Source organism: Gossypium hirsutum, chromosome A01, assembly GCF_007990345.1.
Source record: "Gossypium hirsutum isolate 1008001.06 chromosome A01, Gossypium_hirsutum_v2.1, whole genome shotgun sequence".
In the NCBI taxonomy this organism is placed as follows: Eukaryota; Viridiplantae; Streptophyta; class Magnoliopsida; order Malvales; family Malvaceae; genus Gossypium; species Gossypium hirsutum.
In genome coordinates, this window is record NC_053424.1 from 1809549 (window position 1) to 1830386 (window position 20838).

The window sequence follows — 20838 nt, forward strand, 5'->3', positions numbered from 1 at the left end:
TTGAAGTCCAATTTTCCTGTTCTTTAGGTAAAACTTTGAAGTCCAATTTTCCTATACTAATTATTTTCAGTCAAAGACAGTTTTGGTGTTGGTCTCATGCAAAGACCTTACACAAAAACTTCATCAAATCCCTCCCATTCCATTGATATTATTACTTTAATAAAGGTGTGAGGATATAGATAAAAATATAAGCTCAAAAGGATTTTTAGCTTGGTTTGATCTAATTTATAAAAGGAGATTGTTATTTTGCTATTTCTTTACTATTTTACTATCATTTTATTATTGTTATTATTGAATATTCTATAATTTTTATTTTCCTCTTAATTTTACTACTATTTTAGAGTTATTTACTTATTAAGTTGCACTTATTTTAATGTTATTTAATATCAAAAGTTTTTTAAATAAGCCTTCAATTTATTAAAGAACATTTATTTTGATCTTTTTAATATATTATATTTTTTAATTTTTTATAATAAAATAAAATAAAAAATTTAATATAGGTCAAGCCTGAATTTAGCATCCCTAGTCCTTGAATTAAATTTAAGTAAAAATTTAAACTTACTTTTTAAGTCGGACTCAAACCTAGAATTTAATTATACAATACTTCTCATAGAGACTTCTAGTTGCGAAATATAATTGTATTTCATAAATTTAAATTATCCTTTCCAAAAATCGTTGTTATTTTCCGAAAATAATTTTCTTTAAAATAAAATAAATTATAATATATAAAAAATTGTCAAGAAAGGTAGTCTAATATTTTTTTATAAACAATTATAATTTAAAATAAATGAGAACCTCCAAAATATATTTATTTAAAAAATTAAAATACATTTAAATTAGTGAAACTTCAACTTCTAAAAACATAAAAATCTCAGAATCATTTCAAGGCATTTAAACATTATAATGCTGTATTTTATTTTAAAAGTTTCATCACTCAATTTCTTCATTTCACTTAAGGCTTTTACACGTTCATAATGTTTTATTTTATTTTCAATGTTTTCTTTTTATAAAATATGCTGCACTCATTATCTATTACATCAACACAATTAGAAAATGACAAAAAAGATAACTCATTCTACATAGTTTATATTATTTTAAGAATGTTTTTGTGTTTTCGTATTTTTATAAATGGAGTCTAAATCGAGATACTTTATTTATTTTTAATTAATTTTTAATCAAAATATTTATTACATAATATTTTTTCACTTAAATTTAAAATTTAACCGTTGTATTTTTAATTTTTATATCGAATTTTCCATCAAATAAATATGAATTTTAAAGCCAATCATAGATATTATATATTATATATTATAAAATAATTACAATATATTTAAAACATAAATTCCCAAAGGAAAATCTTTTAAAAAAATTAACTAATTTAATTACCCATTATGAAAAAGCTAAACTTGAAAAATGTATACAAGGAGAGATGCATGCATATATGGTCCAAAATTCACAAGTACATAGACAAAACAATCATTTTAAAAAGGTTAAATTTTGCTATTGGATCTTGTATTTTGTGTAAATTGTGAATCTAGTGCATGCACTTTAATTTGATCAATTTTAGCTTTTATACTTTTCGAATTTTAAAATTTTAATCCTAACTCAATAGTAACGGTTAAATTTGTTTGGTTAAATTATGCCATTACTCCTATATTATGCATGACATTATATATTTGGTTCACATTTACCAATTGGATCATTCTTAGTAACTATATTCTTTGAATTTCAAAATATAAGTCTTAATGCAAATGATAGTCGTTAAATCTATTAATTAATTTTTTGTGAGTAATATGTGAAAATAACAAATGAACATAACATTACACATGTGATAGTATGTTTGCCACGTCAAATTTTAAAAATAACATAACATAACTTAACGAATTTAATAGTTATCATTTGGTTAGGACTAAAATTTTGGAATTCTAAAAATATAAAGACTAAAAATAACAATATTAAAATATAAATATTAAATCTACAATTTACGCAAAATACAAGCTGTAATAGCAAACTTGCACCCTCTAAAAAACAAATACAGCAAAAGGTAATTTTTGTTTATACCTTAAAGTATATTAAAGAACATTTGCTTTTTATTATCTTTTAAATTTTTTATGTTTAAATGAATTTTTATAAAATTTATATAAAATATGAAAACAAAAAAATTATTATTTTGTGAAAGTAAGAAAATTTTTAATCATTTCTCAATTAAATTAATAGTCAATTAATTCTCACACCATGATAAAATGCGTATACCATACTAGACTAAAAAATAACATAAATACTACATTAAGTATTTATATTTTATAATATTTTTTATTTCTTTAAATGTAAAACTTTTTTTAATATTAATTTTATTATATGTTCTTATCATTTTTTTATATAATGCGTGGAACTACTTATAACTCTTCTTCAGCCCTTAAATAGGAGGATAATACGTTTCAACGTACTCAAACTCACGTCTTTCTACATTAATAATAATACTGATACTAATTAAACTAAATCTTATTCACATTAAATGTAAACTTAAACTTTGATTATATTAAAAAATATTATTAATTTATTAATATAAAAGAATAGTTGCAATTGACATTTGACAAAGTATAAAGAAGCCACATGGAGGGAGACTTGGATCCCAAAATTCCAAAGGGCATGACAATGTCAGGCCTCATACCCCCTAAAAAGGGCATAAATCCAAGGCTGTTCTTAAACACAAGGCTTTCAGTAATCAGCCAACACATAGCATCTCTTTGCTTTGCTGTGCTTTCTGATGCTGCCACGATTCCCTTTTTGCATGCTTACCCCTAATAATGTTTAGCCACGCCTCCCCTCACCCTCAACCCCATACCCTTAACTTCTTCTCTTCTACATTCTCATTCTTATTATAATCACATTCAATTCCAATTATTTATTATTTGAACTAATATTTTAATAATTTATTTATCAAGTTTATTAAAATAATTATATTTTTTACAGGTCTGAAATTTTAAATCTTGTTCCATATTTCTATCATTTTGAGGTATAACATTATCTTAATTAATAAATATTTAACTCAGTAATTTTTTATTTAAAATAAATAGTTTTATATTTCTTTTTATTTACACAAAATTTGACACAACATACATTAAATACAAAATATGACAGTTCAATTATTATCACAAAAACGAAAACAACATAAGATCAAATACGTTTAAACATTTTTCTCTTCAATTGTAGATATTGTATAAATAAGACCTAAAACTATAGTCTAATTGAATCTCTATCTGTGTCTCATTTTCCTACACACTCTCTATAATATAAAACTAATGCTTGTTGGGTGGAAAGATAAGCAACTTGATATCCCTTAAATCAGGTATTCTATTCAAATCTTATGAATGAAAAAAAAAAAAAAACAAGCTCTTGTGGAGCTTTGTTCCACTTTTTTAAGGGCTTTACTGGTCTTAGCTTTAAATTTAGTCGAAACTTAATATAATTATTGGATATCGAAGAATTTCAAACTAATATATAGCTCAACTTTAAATTTAGTCAAAACCCTAATATGATTATCAAATATTAAAAAATTTCAGAATAATATATAACCTGACTTTAAATTTAGTCAAAACCCTAATATAATTACTAAATAGACTGAAAATTTTTACATTAATATACAGTTCAATTTGAAATTTAATAGAAACCCAAAATAGTTACAATTTTAAACTAATACATAGTTTGATTTTAAATTTAGTGAAAACCTAATATAATTACAGGATATTAGTATTCCACACCCCCATGGCCCCTATATATATCCAAGTCCCCCATCCCAATCCATTTGTCCCCTTATCACTCAACACTTTATTCTTCTCTCTCCATTAATCTTCATTGAAAGAAAATCATCTTTGCTTTCGCCCATGACCACTGTTTATGACCCTTCACACCATCTCACCTCCAAAAATTTGTGTTTCAAGGACCTTGAAATCCCTCCAAGGAAAAAGCAACTCCATTGTTGCCCCAACGCCGCCGCCATGGAACTTCCCCACCACGAAGCTAGGCTCCACAAATACCTCCCCTCCAATGAAGACGATGACGGTACCGATGATCCATACGGCACCGACCATTTCCGTATGTACGAGTTCAAAGTAAGAAGGTGTACAAGGAGCCGTAGCCATGACTGGACTGACTGTCCCTTCGCTCATCCAGGTGAAAAAGCCCGCCGTCGTGACCCTACTCGGTACCAGTACTCCTCCACCATCTGTTCTGACTACCGGCGTGGCAGTGAGTGCCCTCGCGGCGATGACTGTGAGTTCGCTCATGGAGTGTTTGAGTGTTGGCTTCACCCTACACGTTACAGAACCGAAGCTTGTAAAGATGGTAAGAATTGCAAGCGTAAGGTTTGTTTCTTTGCTCATTCGTCACGTGAGCTTCGTCTCTTGCCGGAATCACCACCGCCATTGAAGTATAAAAACCCTGACAAGAACTATAACCATTGCTGCTTGTTTTGCCGGTCGGTAACATCGTCGTCGTCGTTGTCCCCGACAAGTACTCTCTTGGGTTTATCTCATTTCTCGAGATCCCCGTCCCTATCGCCGCCTTTATCTCCCTTAAAACACCAGCAAAGAACACCAAGGTACGGTGGTGATCGTATCAGTATATTTGGAACCGAAATGACAACCAGTTACGATGATGTTTTGTTAAAGGAAGTAATGAGTTGTTTAGGAACCATGAATTTATCCGAAGTAACTTCACCAATGGCGCCTACTGCAAATACAAACATTCCATGGCTTGATGTTTCATTCAAAGGAGCTCCTTCAATGGTAAGTCCTTCTGGTTCTGGTGAATATTTCAATGGTGGTGGTGATGATGAGAAAAACAATGGAAACGGTGTCGTTTTGGATCATGATCTTGACCTCGGATGGGTTAATGAGTTGCTGATGTAGTGAAGGAAGGTGATAAATCATATATATATATATGATCTTGGAAGTGTATATATTTATGTGTGATTGGGTTTAAAAACAGTTGCTGGTCTGATTTATTGTTATTAAATATTTTATTATTGCAAACCAAGTTGATTTCAGTTTGTAAGTTTTTTGAAGGGATCTAATATGATCTTTTTATTTGTCTACTTTTTTTTAACTTCTGAATATTGATAAAGTCAACCTTTTTATTCCTATGTATGCATGTATGTATGTGACGGTATTTATGTATGTTTGAAATGCATGTGATGTACGTGATTAACCTAATAGTAAGAACGAGATTTTGGGTCCAAAATTCATACCTAAAAGTTAAGGAAGGAATATATAAGGGATGATCACAGATTAATTACGTGGCAAACATGCAAGCATCCTCAAATATGAGGGAGTTACCCGGTAGTACGTGTCCGATGATATGACGTGTGAATATTGCCAGTATATTTGTTCATACATATATATATATATAACACTAATAAAATTTAGTAATTAATAAAAATTCACGAATTTAATCTTAAAACTTATAACACGGATTATTTACTTCAACCAAAATTAAGTAACTTCATTTAGATTTCAATTGACCTAAATAATTATTTTTACTTTGTGCACCATAATTTAATAATATTTTACATTTTTTTAAATTAGAATAAAAAATTTAGGTCAAAATAAATTTAAAATCTAATATATTTTATATATTCGAATAATTATAATTTAAAATTAATTTAATAAAAAAATTAAACATATTTAACTTCAAATCTAAAGGGGATTTATAGTTGATATTTATCGTAAAATTTGAACTTGAGACATTAAAATCTAACTAAATCAAGATATTTAAACATCGATAATTTAATGACTCAAATATTGTTATATTTTTAATATTTTTCATAAAGTCAATCAAGCATCAATTTAATTGAGATCATTTATATTACAATTTAAGTTGTATTATTATGATCGTATTTTCATATTTTTATGAGTCAATAAAAATTTATCAATGACAGGGTTTGAATCAAGAACACTATAAATTTTATATCTTTCATTTTACAATTTTATCTAATATTTTATTTGGTTTTACATAATGTTTTTTTTAACCTTAATACATTTTTTAATATTTTTCATATTTGGTTTATTGTTTATGTTCGAAATTGATAGTTGCTTGTCTCAACAATATTATTTCGGTTTTGAATTTTTTTATTCTAAAAGTAGAAATATTAAATTATTAAGTTTATGCAAGTGAAATGATGTTCTCCGATGTTAACTTAACTAAACTAAATATTACTATAAATTTGAACAATTTTTCAACTAAATATTTCAATATATAGATCATGATTAAGTCTTTCTGAATTCCAAATATTAATATTAATTTTTATTTAAATTCATCCATAATCACAAATAGAAAATTCTGGATCATTCACTTTTTCTTAAGAAAATATAGGTTTCTTAGATTTACTTTTTTTAAAATTTAAAAATCTTTCTTTTAGATATTAAACAAGTTAACCAGTTTTGCATTGTTTACATTATAATATTTTACATATATTTATTTTTATACTTTTTTTTAATCATTGGTGGCTTAAATGGTACCATACTTACAAATATGGGTACTAATCCCCCCACATGTAGTTAATTTACATAATTAAATATTAACATCTCTTCCATGAACCCTTAACAATATCTTTTTATTATTAAGGGTTCGATCAATTACAAGATAAATTATAACCCATTTTGAAAATGAATTTTAATTTTTTTCTCTAAACTTATTTTTCAACCAATAATTTTATCTTAAGCTTCTTAAATTTTAAACTTAAGCATAATCAAATCAGTAAATAATATATAAACCCATTTCCTTAGTTTTTGCCAAATATATATTTATTTATGTGTATGAAAGAAAGAAAAAAGAAAAAATATTACTCCATTACCGTAGGTAGTAGTGGGGTAAAAACTTAAAGGTTAAATTGATTATTTATGAGCATGAAAGAAGAAAATCATTGACATTCACATCATAATATTAAATTTGTTTCCTAGGAGGGTACACTTGTATTTGAAACATTTTAGCTGTGGTCGTGGGGAAATTATTCACATGCTTCTGCTTCTTCTGATTCAATTCATTGGTTGTCTACAATGATGAATTAATCGGGATGACAATAGAACGAGACGAGATTATATATATAAACATCGTTCAACGATGCTTCATACAGCTCCACCATATTTAGGGTTTCATTTGTTTAATATTATCGAATTATATATATTTATATATTAATGTATATATTCAACATATATACTCAAAGATATATAGTATATTATAATAGTAAATTTAAATGTAAAGATTGATTGAATTTTAACTCGATTGGCATCGACATTGTTGCTATAGTGTAAGAGGATGAAAGTTCGAGTGCACTGAAACGTATTATCTTATAATGATAATAACCTATAATGAGATTAATGTTACATTTTACTTCTTGATTGAAACCGATTTAGAAGCAATTCAAGATATTTTATATTCATAAAACTTTTAAGGGTTTATAAAGATTTTTGCTACTTGTCAATTAAGTCCACTTTGATATCAATACTTTTTGTCTATCCATTTTGATACTTATGCTTTGATAATCAAGTTCATTTTTATTTCTGAATTTGAAACTCCGTTTTCTTTTTTAATTTTCGAGTGATAACATAATACGATTTTAAAGTGTCACATCATCACAATTTTACATTTTCTAAATTCAAGGATCCAAATGAACCAGAAAATATAGGTACAAAGACCTCTTCAATCTTTCTAACTTTCGAAATAAAGTAAATTAGTTCCTTTCATAAAAATCAAAGCAATTTAATTCTTGTTACTGTACATAATTTTGATTGGTACTATAACAAATTTAGCTCTTGATGTTTACATATTTTGTCAATTTGGTATTGACTTTAAAAAATTCAACAAATTTAACCTCAACATTTACACAAAATATTGCCAGCTAAATTTATTAAACCGAAACCGAATTAATTGAATGCGTACACTTTAAAAATTAAATTTACTATTATACCAATCAAATTATATACAATTGATGAAAACATTAACATCATAATTAATCATTTTTAATTATTTGCTTTCAAAAATATCAAGAATTAAATTAATCCGGTCAAAAATATACAAATACCAAAACAGATTTAATTACGAAGTTTTACATTAACCCTAAACTCTTTACAGTCTAAATAACTAGCGTATCCCACATTTTTATATATTCATCTATCGAGTGGTTGGTCTAAGCTCACAAGAATGGTGTGGTGTGGGGGGTGGGTGGGTGGGTAAGGGAACAGCCTAATCGCCCATGCTAAAATGACCCTTAGCTGTGGGCAAGGACTCTGCCTTGGGTCCCCCACCTACCGTTACCTTTTTTGTTTTGTTGGCTCACAATTTTGCATTGTTTTCATTCAATATTTGTGACATTCGAATGTGGTTCATGGGACCCAAACACCCATACTGACACTTTTTTCGCTCACCCAAGTTACTATTTCATATCAGCTTACTAGCTAGGTATGGTCTCCCCCTACACCATCAAATTTATTGGTGCTATTCAATGCAATGAATGGTATAGTTGTATTTATAGATCTGCATGGCACCACATCACATACTAATTATTTATTCACTAAGTAAAATTTTATTTATTGTAGCACCACGATTCTTAATCTTTATTTTTTTGATATAATACCTAGAACTGCTTATAACGCCTCCCCAACTCTTCAATAAAAGGATAATGCACTTGAATACACTCGAACCCAAGTCCTCTTACACTGACAGGAGTGTCAATGCCAACTGAGAATAGATGTATATATCAAGTCTAATTGCCTTAAAATTTATTCAATTTGTTGTGAATAAATCTATCCGCGAGTCATGTGGACTGTTCAGACCGAGCTAAACTAAACTTGAACAAAGAATATTACAGCTTAAACCAATATAATCCAAGGTAAATTCTGACTTTATAATTAAATAAATTGTCTCGTTAGTTACTTTAAATATGGGTCGTTCTTATTTCAGTCACCTTTTTTTTTTGTTGATTTGGTCACCCCAAAATAAAAATTGATCAAATTGATTACTCTACTATTAAATGATAATGGAAAACTAATTGTGCATTTCCACGTTAGCCACTCTTAGACCTATTTATGAATCATGTTACCCGCCAAGACCTGCTCAAAGTTCGGTACGGTTTGGATCAAAATATTAAACTCCAAAATGGGCATGGACAAAAAATTTAGACCCATTTAAAATATTAGGTTCGGCTTGGTCCATTTTTAAATTTGTAATATTTTATCTTATATTATTTTTATGTATTATATAATTTATAACACAAAAATAAATCTATACTAAATATATAATACTAATCTAATGTAAACATTAGAAAAATGTTAAGATGACCATATAAAAAATTTTAATAAATAAAAAATATATTAAATTAAAATAATATACATATAATTTTTTTAAAATTAAAAAAAAAGCTTGGGTTAGCCTTTTACAAATATGGACAAATTCAGGTAAAAATTTAGGCCCGTATTTCGGGCCAAGTCGACCTTTAACAAACATAAAGTTTGTTAATATTATATTTAAACCCGACTCAATTCATGAACAAGTCTAGTCACTCTAAAACTAAGGTAAACTATTATCAATCACTCGGCTCCGTTTGTTTGCAGGTAAAATGTTTTCCGGAAAATGATTTCTGGAAAATAATTTCTTGAAAAATGATTTCTCGAAAATGATTTACTTTTCTGGTGTTTGGATGAATCTGTGTAAAATATTTTCTGTTGTTTGGCAGATTTCCTGAAAATATTTTCCTGAAAAGCTGTTTTAATAAAAATTTATATATTTAAGAATTTATTATCTTTTATTTGTTTGATTGAGTTTGGAGATGTTAAGTGAGCCTTGATCATTAATGGCCAAAATTAGATCAATGCTTATTTGTTGTTGTTCTTGTTCTGGTGTTTTGTATCTTAAAGCTGATACTAAAGCTGCATTTTGCAAGTTTAATTTTTAACTAATGAATAACAATGTCATCTTTTCAAGATTTATGTTGATAATGCAGTGATAATTACCTTCCAAGGCTATTCATCCTTTTTTCTTTTTTCACATCAAGCAAAGTGATATTGAGAGCTAAAAATAACGCACACATTTTTTCTTAACCTCTTAAGGATTGATTTTATATATTTTTTCCAATTAGGAAAAGTATTAAGTGAGGGAAAGCTAACTTTGCCTAAAGTCAGTGCATATCATCAGCCTCATAGAACATCAAAAGTAGTACTAACAAATCACTCACCCATTAAATGGAACTATACTCCTGAGACTCGAACCCAATGCTTACAAGTGTATTAATAAGTACTCGATCAACTAAACTGCCATTTTTTTATAATTCTCAAAATTACATCTCTAAACTCCTGCTGAGGATTTTGTTGAAGCAAATTATTGTGTGTTATAATCAAGCTACATCACATTTTCATCTAATGCCATGACTTGGCAAGGGCCGAGTAGACACGAATCATGATTCATTAGATAAGGTGATTTATATTGGGAATTATCCATATTTATGGAAAATCAAAGATATGGGTATCAAATAATAGAAAGTCAAAGATATGGGTATCAAATATTGGAAAGTCAAAGATATGGGTATCAAATATTGGAAAGTCAAAGATATGGGTATCGAGATATTGGCATAATAAAATCTGAGATATTTGCAATATATGGTCCCTAATTGTAAAGTGACTTTGCAAGTTGATCCCTGAACCTCAACTATAAATAGGCATAACCATCTCTCATTCTGTATTTCAAACTTGCCATTCTCTACTTAAGGCATTGTTTTCTCTCTCTCTCTTTGTAAATTCTCACTTGTATTTTGGAGTGAAATATATTTGGTAGTGCCCGAGGACGTAGACAAAATTTGCTGAACCTCGTTAAATTCTTGTGTTCTTTATTGTATTATTCTGCATGAATTGTGTGTGTGATTGTAGTGATTTATTGTGCTATTAAATTACGATTGAGGGATATTCTGGCTAGGAAAGACCTGGTACTTAAGCGATCCTTGTGATCCACCTCTCTTTCCTGGGAATTGAACTTAGTGTGATTTTTTAGTACAATAATTTTACTCTTTTACACGCTTCCGCACAACAATTGGTATCAGAGCTAGATTCGTACTTGGGGAATACGATCGTTCACAGCACTGTTCACGTACTGTAGTTGGGATTGAGGAGAAAAAATGGAAAAGTCATCGTCAAAGACTACTGTGACCAATGCGAAATTTGAAGTAGAGAAATTTGATGGTACCAATAATTTTGGTATGTGGCAATGTGAGATCCTGGATGTCTTATGTCAGCAAGAGCTGGATATAGCCCTTGAAGAAAAACTTGACAAGATGGATGACAAGGAGTGGGCCAAGATCAATAGACAGGCATGTGGAACAATTCGCCTATGTTTGGCCAAAGAGCAGAAGTACTCTGTCATGAGGGAGACATCAGCGAAGAAGTTGTGGGATACACTGGAAGAAAAGTTTATAACAAAAAGTCTTGAAAATAGGCTTTATATGAAAAAGAAACTTTATCGATTCACGTATGCACCCGGTATGTCGATGAATGACCATGTGAACTCATTCAATAAAATTTTAGCAGACTTGCTAAATTTGGATGAGAAATTTGAAGATGAAGACAAGGCATTACTGTTGTTGAATTCTCTTCCTGATGAATATGATCATCTTACCACCACATTGCTTCATGGGAAGGATACAATCACATTTGATGCAGTCTGTAGTGCGTTGTATAGATCTGAGACTCGAAAGAAAGATAAAAAAGATCACAGAGATACAACTACAGAAGTCTTAACAGTAAGAAGTCGTTCGCGCAGCAACAAATCTGGTAGAAGGAGTAAGTCCAAAGGGAGACCTGCCAAAGATGAATGTGCTTTTTGTCGTGAGAAAGGGCATTGGAAAAAGAATTGTCCTAAGTTACAAAAGGGTAAAGCTATTTCTGATGCATGTGTAGCGGAGCATGATGAGGAGTCAAACTTTAGCTTGGTTGGCATGGCAATGGCATGTCATACAGATGAGTGGATTTTGGATTCGGGATGTACTTACCATATGTGTCCTAATAAGGATCGGTTTTCTAGTCTTAAAGAACTAGAAGGTGGAGTTGTTTTTATGGGCAATGATAGCGCTTGTAAGACAATGGGAGGTGGTACAATCCAATTGAAGAATCACGACGGCTCAATTCAAGTCTTGACAGATGTTCGCTACATACCTAGCTTGAAGAAAAATCTTATCTCATTAGGGGTCTTAGAATCTAAAGGGCTCACAATCACTTTGAGAGATGGATTACTAAAGGTAGTAGCTGGGGTATTGACGGTGATGAAAGGCACAAGAAGGAATAATCTGTACTATTTAAATGGAAGTACAGTTATTGGATCAACATCAACAGCTTTTACGAAAGATGCAGATTCAGAGGCTACCAGGTTATGGCATATGCGATTGGGACATGCTGGTGAAAAAGCTTTGCAGAGTTTGGCGAAGCAAGGCTTGTTGAAAGGTGCAAATTCTTGCAAATTGGAATTCTGTGAACATTGTGTTCTGGGCAAGCAGACGAGGATAAAATTTGGTTCAGCAATTCACAATACAAAAGAAATTCTGGACTACGTTCACAGTGATGTGTGGAGACCTACTAAAGTGGCTTCTTTGGGAGGTATGCACTATTTTGTTACTTTTGTTGATGATTATTCAAGAAAAGTATGGGTGTATCTAATGAAAAGGAAAAATGAAGTTTTGGATGTATTTCTGAAATGGAAGAAGATGGTGGAGACCCAGGCTGGTCGAAAAGTCAAACGACTTCGATCAGACAATGGTACTGAGTACAAGAATGGTCCATTTCTACAAGTATGTCACGATGAAGGTATTGTACGACACTTCACTGTTCGAGATACACCACAACAGAATGGGGTGGCAGAACGTATGAATCGGACTATACTGGAGAAAGTTCGATGTATGTTGTCCAATGCTGGATTGGGCAAAGAATTTTGGGCTGAGGCAGTTACATATGCGTGCCATCTAATTAATCGGTTGTCATCAGCTGCAATAAATGGAAAAACTCCTATGGAGAGGTGGGCTGGTAAACCTGCTATTGATTATGATTCTTTACATATTTTTGGTTCCACTGTATATTATCATGTAAAAGAATCTAAGTTAGACCCAAGAGCAAAGAAAGCATTATTCATGGGTATAACTGGTGGAGTAAAAGGATACCGTCTCTGGTGTCCTGATACAAGGAAAATAATTTTCAGTAGAGATGTGACTTTTGATGAATCAACCATGATGAAGAACAATGATTCACAAAAGGATAACACAACCAGTGGCACTTTGCAGCAGGTGGAGCTTGAAAAGGTTAATGATGATCCAGCTAATATTGAAGGAACAAATGATGAAGAAGTTTCGACCCAAGAACTTCTACAACAACATGATTCAATTGCATATAGAAGGCCAAGAAGAGAGATTCGTATGCCTGCTCGCTTTGATGATATGGTGGCCTATGCACTTCCAATTGCAGATGATGATGTTCCTTCTACTTACACAGAAGCAAGAAGTAACTCTAATAGTGTAAAGTGGAAGCAAGCTATGAATGAAGAAATGCAGTCTCTTCATAAAAATAGGACTTGAGAGTCGGTGACACTACCTAAAGGAAAGAAGGCAATTGGATGCAAATGGGTATATGCAAAGAAGGAAGGATTTCCTGATAAAAATGAAGTTCGATACAAGGCTAGATTGGTAGCAAAGGGTTACACTCAGAAAGAATGAATAAACTACAATGAAGTATTTTCTCCAGTTGTGAAGCATTCGTCTATTCGGATTTTGCTAGCCTTGGTTGCGCAATATGATCTTGAACTAGTTCAGCTCGATGTGAAGACCGCATTTTTACACGGTGATTTGGAAGAAGAAATCTATATGACTCAGCCAGATGGATTCAAGGTTGCTGATAAAGAAAATTGGGTTTGCAAACTGACAAAGTCGCTTTATGGATTGAAACAATCTCCAAGGCAGTGGTACAAGCGATTTGATCAGTTCATGAAAGGGCAAAGGTATACACGAAGTAAATTTGATCATTGCGTGTATTTTCAGAAGCTACAAGAAGGATTTTTCGTATACTTGCTCTTATATGTTGATGATATGTTGATAGCATCTAAGAGTAAAGTTGAAATTGAGAGATTGAAGACTCAACTCAACCTTGAGTTTGAGATGAAAGATCTAGGTGAAGCTAAGAAGATCCTTGGCATGGAAATATGTAGGGATAGAGCTCATGGCAGAGTTAGTTTATCTCAGAAGCAATATTTAAAGAAGATACTACAGAAGTTTGGCATGAACGAGCAGACTAAAGCTGTAAGTACCCCGTTGGCTTCTCATTTCAAGCTTTCTGCACAACTATCTCCTTCGACAAATACGGAACAAGAATACATGTTACAAGTTCCGTATTCTAATGCAGTAGGTAGCTTGATGTATGCAATGGTGTGTACAAGACCCAACATTTCACAGGCAGTTAGTATAGTGAGCAGGTATATGCATAATCCTGGAAAAGGACATTGGCAAGCTGTGAAATGGATTCTACGGTATATTCATAAGACCATGGATATTGGATTACTGTTCAAGCAGGATACTACACTTGGTAAAGGTGTTGTTGGGTACGTTGATTCTGATTATGCCGATGATTTGGACAAACGAAGATCAACCACTGGTTATGTGTTTACTCTTGCTGGAGGACCAATAAGTTGGAAGTCTACACTGCAGTCTACAGTTGCGTTGTCAACCACAGAAGCTGAATACATGGCTGTAACAGAGGCTGTAAAGGAAGCTATTTGGTTACAAGGTATGGTTAAAACCTTGGGATTGGTCCAGGAGCATATTAATGTGTATTGTGAGAGTCAAAGTGCTATTCATTTAGCAAAGAATCAAGTCTATCATGCACGTACAAAGCATATCGATGTACGTTTCCACTTTGTGCGGGAAATTATTGATGAGGGAAAAATTCACCTTCAGAAGATTAAGACTGCAGATAATCCCGCAGATATGATGACCAAGGTGGTAACAACAATCAAGTTCGAACATTGTTTGAACTTGATCAATATTCTGCATGTTTAACAGTTGAAGAAGGCACTATCAAGTGTTGTTGACAAAGGCAGAGAGAATTGTGTGAAGATAAGATTACTCGAATCAAATCTTCAAGGTGGAGATTATTGGGAATTATCCATATTTATGGAAAATCAAAGATATGGGTATCAAATAATAGAAAGTCAAAGATATGGGTATCAAATATTGGAAAGTCAAAGATATGGGTATCAAATATTGGAAAGTCAAAGATATGGGTATCGAGATATTGGCATAATAAAATCTGAGATATTTGCAATATATGGTCCCTAATTGTAAAGTGACTTTGCAAGTTGATCCCTGAACCTCAACTATAAATAGGCATAACCATCTCTCATTCTGTATCTCAAACTTGCCATTCTCTACTTAAGGCATTGTTTTCTCTCTCTCTCTCTTTGTAAATTCTCACTTGTATTTTGGAGTGAAATATATTTGGTAGTGCCCGAGGACGTAGGCAAAATTTGCTGAACCTCGTTAAATTCTTATGTTCTTTATTGTATTATTCTGCATGAATTGTGTGTGTGATTGTAGTGATTTATTGTGCTATTAAATTACGATTGAGGGATATTCTGGCTAGGAAAGACCTGGTACTTAAGCGATCCTTGTGATCCACCTCTCTTTCCTGGGAATTGAACTTAGTGTGATTTTTTAGTACAATAATTTTACTCTTTTACACGCTTCCGCACAACAATTTACTTGCATAGAAGGCCTCATATCAGAAGACCACAGTAGTGCAGACGACCAACTCTATAAGCTTTTAAACATAAGACTTGAAATTATGAGATGCTTTGCTCGTGTCTTGTGGCACTTTTTAGAGGTACTTAACAGCACAGTACTACACCCAATAGGAAATATGAAAAAGGGGGACTTTCATTTTGCTTCTCATAACAAAAGTTTATTAGGAACTTCCCAAATTTCTACACTTACCATTTAAGTTAAAAGATGGAGGGAAACGGAGTGATTTGAGTCCAACCGTGAATCAAATATGTTGCAAACTGTAATTAGCCAATTTTTCATCTAGGACTTGCAGTTAGAAGGGGAATTCAGCTGTACTTATAACAATTTGGTCATTGAGCCAAATTTGTAGACAAAAACCAGCATGTGATACAATTTAACTTCCTCAACAATCGCGAGTACACCTAAACTAACCGAAAAGAATAACATGAATCCAACGCCTCTTTAATATCAAGCAAAAAATAAAAAATAAAACACATTCACCTCCCCCCTCTCAAACAGATACCTTTCAGCAGGAATGAAATTACATATAAGCTATTGCATTTACAAGATATCCATGTATTTTTCCTGATCTTGTGCATTACCAGGTAATTGAGCAACTTCAGTATGACACAGAGTTGCAGGGTTTGCTCTATAGATATGCCAAGCTGGGGCAGATTGTCCGCGGAGATTATGATCAGTAGTGAGCAAAAACTCTTAGAAAATTCTTCTTCCAACCATTGTTTCGCTGCTTCCCCAGAAAGATTGACCATAATAAATTAATCTAGGATCTCCCCTCCTCCAATTCCTCAGCAAAGAAAACTCCCCTCGAATTTGAAAGGTCTGTTCTATCTTCTGTTTCTGGTTGCTTAGCAAATTCACCTTCTAAATCAAGAAAGTCATCTGGATTAATTTCGGCAATCAGGTCTGAATACGCATCTATTAAGCCTTGATCAAAATCAAACTCCATGTCATCAAATAATCCAGAGTCCTTAGCCTGGAGGCTGCAATGTACCCTGTTTCCTGCCCCGGCTCTCGCCAACAAAGACAAAACTGAGTTACCACCGAATGCTTTCTCAGACTTGTTTTGAGAAGGGATTTGATGCATTGGACTTGACAGCACATGCTTCATAAGATCAAAGACCTGAGGTTCTAAAGAGCTACCATTGTCTTCTATTTCCTCCTCCTTGAAGGTAACACCTTTTGGTATTTCATTATCAGCACCGCTAGAATCTTTTCCCTCTGGCCCGTGAGTGACGAGATGATTCTCCCTGATAACTTCAAAATCACAGTGTTCCGAAGGAAGAAACACATGAATCACAGGATACTCTAGAACAACCATATCAGCTAATAGTTTCCGTAATGGAGCCTTTATGTCTAACTCCCGGAAAGGCGATTTGGATCCCTACAATAACACAAGAAAATCATCTATAGGATGGACAGAACATTTTCAGCAGACAAGAACGTGAAAAGGCAAGCATCAATACATATAATCTATAATCCAAGGTCAAAATAGACAAGCCAATTGTCTTCAATCCAGGATGTCTGCATTAAACATGATCTAGATATCATGATTTCAAGAATCTGAGGTAGAAACTTCAGTAAATTGCGCATATCTATAGGATCACAAAGCTTAACTCCAATTTAAACTTGGAAATGCCCCAAATGCTAAACTGCAGAAATATAGAAAAATCGAGCAAACAACCAACATGCTCTGCATGAGTATGTGCAAGTTGGTGAGTGTATAACTCAAAAGAATAAAAAAGAATGAAACCCAGAGGCCTAAATCACCTTAGGGTATTTTCGGATAAAAAACTTGAGGGAGTCGAGCTGCTCCTCGCAGAACTTCCTAAGAGGATGATTCCAGGGACTAGGTTGCAGATGGTTTTCAATTAATGAACAGAGGCTTGTATCTTCATGTATACTGGCAAAAAATAAAGCATCAGTTATCTATTAAACAATCATCTAATAAAAGACAATATATAGAGAAGATGGGGAAAGCTCACCCATGGTCAAGTAAAACAACATCTGTAGAGTGAAACCGCCATTCAATGGTCCATGAAATATACTTCTTCCTATAGACAGAGCAAAACTTGTAATTAAGCGTTTGCTAGGGAATTAATCTTAACAAAGGTATCATACAGGGAACAACCTGTGGTTAAATCGAGTTTGATTAGTTTCCCTCTTAGACATTCCAGAAGGCAGAAACAAGAGCTTAGTTCTGCGAGAGGCAGCAGCAGTGCGGAGGTTTCGAAGAGGGTGTGGTAGCTTAAAACGAGGATGATGTCCACCATTGGTAGTGTTACATAGTTTGGACCTTATTCTTGTAGCAGATTCAGCGATCCTCTTCGTTTCCTCCAGCAGATTATAATCTACAAGCAATTTAGGTTCAGTAAAGATGAATGGGCTCGTACAAAAACAATAAGTAAATAAATAGGAAAAGGAAGTGGAAGTGAAACCGGAGAGGAGAAGATTATCGTCGAAGCGAGAGAGGGGAACAAAGGAAGTGATGTTGCGTTTGCCAGTGCAGCCAGTGCGTTGCTTGTGAGCATTAACGCAAGGGAGGCTGCAGGTGCGGAGGCAGCAACCTGGGCACTTGTATTTTGACGCCTTCTTTTTGCACTCTTCGCAATCCCCAATCTTTGGTTCCTCCATTTTCTTTACGAATGAAAACAGGGGGTGGGAACAAGGGTTTTACGCCTGCATCGAAGCTTTTGCTAGGGTTTTTTTATGAAACACTTTTCTGCAGTGCTGCCTCTGTTATGGATTTCTTTTATTCCCTGAAACGCTGCGTTTTTTGCCCCAATCCCGGACCACAAAAATAATACCATGTGAAACACAACATTAGTCGAAACAGAACACAAGCGAGAATAGAAGAAGAAGAAGGAGAAAAGTTACCTGGATGAGAAGAAGAAGGACGATGAACGGCGCACTGAGTTTGGAAAATGTCCTACAGGAAAAAAATCTGTAAGACATTTTACATAAAAAGCAAGCAATTTTACCCGTGTTCCTGAAAATGTTTTCCGTAGGTAAAATGTTTTCAGGTTACCAAACAACGTAAAACCAGGAAAACATTTTCCGGAAAATGTTTTCTTGGTTGCCAAACGGAGCCTAACAAATAAGGTTCATTTCCATTTTGGTCATCCTAAATTTTTTTCATAGAAATGCACCATTAGTCCTCCGCTACTATTTAATAGTGGAGTGATTAATTTGTTCAAATTTTTTTTTGGATGACAAAATTAACAAAAATAAATTTTAAGCGGCGAAAATAACAACAAACCTGATTAGTTTACCCTTTTAATTTTAAACAAAAAGAACTTTCAAGCAGGCTTCTTTCAGCATCATTTTACATGCAATCGACCATTTTCATATTTATTCAGCAATCAGCAATGCATTTTTGCAGCATTTAAGCATAAGGATAAATTTGGTAATAGATTTTTCACCCATTGTTGTTTATGAACTACAAAGGCAATCAGAAAGAATTGACTTACAGTTTTAGTACTTTCAAGGATCTCTCTGTCTTGGAAGCTAAGGAAATTCAACTTGGTTCTTCAACAGTTCACTGATTTTTTCCTGTTATCTGCATACACTCTTATTATGGTGAATTGTGTGCGGTAAACTTGGTCCGTTCCCTCTCAACATTAGTCACACATCATCATTGCATCGATTCAACACAGAAGCTAGATTCAACTGGACACCTTCAACACCAAAAAAAAAAAGGTTTCTATAAATTAAAAAGGAAATTTGAATTTATTGTCACAATTTAAATTGAAGGTATGGTGTTTTTCCTTTAGAGCAGACGAACGAGCGACCTGAAAATGCGATTTTGAGAGACGAATCCTGGAAGAGAGACCAAGCGGGGAAGAAGCGGCTTTGGCTTTAGCTCGAGGGCGAGGCAAGCCGCATCTTTCCGAACAGAGGTTAATCGGAAAACTGATCTTGCGATGGCGGTGGCGCCAAAAGACGCCAAAAACCACAAAAAAAAATTCTCAGGGTTTTAGACCTTTAATTTTGGATTCATAAAGTTCTAAAACCCTGTTTCGGAGCTTGAGAAGTTGAGAAACGGATCGGGTCGCGTTGAATCTAATGAGCATGACTGAGCAAATGGGCCGCAGGCCCAAAAATCAACTCCAATAATGTGTTAAATTCTTTGGACATCCTCGATTAATAACTCATATTCAAAATTGATTCTTAAAAGTTTAAAATGTTCTAATTGAATCAACAAAATTTTAATATCATATCAATTAAGTCCTATCAACTTATTTAAAACGCATTAATTAATATATAAACGAGTATATACTTCTATACGAACAGCTCAGATCTAATATATTTAAATAATAATAATCCCCTAAATTTTATTGTCTACTATTTTCTTAAATATCAAATCCAAGTTACAATAAACACAAATGTATTTATAATTTTTTTTTGGTGAATATAACAAATTCAAAGTGTTTATATCAAACTACTGGAAATAAATTAAAAAATCATTTGCTTTACTGAACATAAGTATTATAAAATCTCCCTAAGAACCTCCTAATAAATCAGAACACCTTTCTTACTATCAAAAGTCAACTTTGGCGAACCCATTAGCAGCTTGATTATCCTTCGTGAGAACATACTTAAAAAATCATAATTTTTCATATTTTAATATTTGTTTGATTCTTCTAACCAAGGCCAAATTCACAATCACCAACTGTCTATCTTCATTGGATTTAACCACTTCTATACTATTCATATGAATCAACAATATCTCATATCCTCGTTCGCCTAAAATAATCACTCCATCCAAAATATCTCAAAACTCAGCTTCAAAAATTGAACAGTCCATTACATGTAATGATTTTATCCCATTCATCAATGTATACATTTACTGCCAAAAGTAATAATTAGAGTAACAACCTTTAATGGCAAAATCAATAATTAGCTAATTAAAAAGGCTAAATTTATGCATATTAAAAATGTGTAAATTTTTATTCACTTTCCAGTTTATTTCAAAGGCAAATGAATGAGCATCTTCAATGAAATTTTGGTTTGATTAAAGTTGG

The 20838-nt window shown here is 32.5% G+C and overlaps 2 protein-coding genes across 3 annotated transcripts; one reads left to right on the forward strand and one right to left on the reverse strand.

The window, feature by feature from the left end:
• Positions 1-3796: 3796 nt before the first annotated feature.
• Positions 3797-5095, forward strand: LOC107960119 (zinc finger CCCH domain-containing protein 2). Its single transcript, XM_016896340.2, has one exon. It carries the CDS (start codon positions 3885-3887, stop codon positions 4908-4910), a length of 1026 nt encoding a protein of 341 aa, XP_016751829.1. The 5' UTR covers positions 3797-3884; the 3' UTR covers positions 4911-5095.
• Positions 5096-16184: 11089 nt separating this feature from the next.
• LOC107938478 (putative box C/D snoRNA protein SPCC613.07) lies at positions 16185-19782 on the reverse strand. 2 transcript variants are annotated; one of them, XM_041117606.1, is made up of 8 exons: positions 19606-19782; positions 19285-19491; positions 18692-18743; positions 18253-18581; positions 17946-18165; positions 17800-17868; positions 17585-17717; positions 16185-17198 (listed from the first exon to the last, which is right to left on the reverse strand). In XM_041117606.1, the coding sequence occupies exons 4-8, from the start codon at positions 18446-18448 to the stop codon at positions 16578-16580; spliced, it is 1239 nt and encodes a 412-aa protein (XP_040973540.1). In that variant the 5' UTR covers positions 18449-18581; positions 18692-18743; positions 19285-19491; positions 19606-19782; the 3' UTR covers positions 16185-16577. The 2 variants fall into 2 exon arrangements, with proteins under 2 accessions (XP_040973540.1, XP_040973542.1); XM_041117608.1 differs by having other exon boundaries at positions 19285-19483; positions 19606-19779.
• Between the last annotated feature and the right edge of the window lie 1056 nt (positions 19783-20838).

Coding starts and splice junctions, on each gene's coding strand:
- LOC107938478 (XM_041117606.1), bottom strand. CDS start 18,448: ATGGAGGAACCAAAGATTGGGGATTGCGAAGAGTGCAAAAAGAAGGCG. Junction 17,718..17,799: donor GTTGTTTTACTTGACCATGG/GTGAGCTTTCCC, acceptor ATTTTTTGCCAG/TATACATGAAGATACAAGCC. Junction 17,199..17,584: donor TTATCCGAAAATACCCTAAG/GTGATTTAGGCC, acceptor GTGTTATTGTAG/GGATCCAAATCGCCTTTCCG.
- LOC107960119 (XM_016896340.2), top strand. CDS start 3,885: ATGACCACTGTTTATGACCCTTCACACCATCTCACCTCCAAAAATTTG.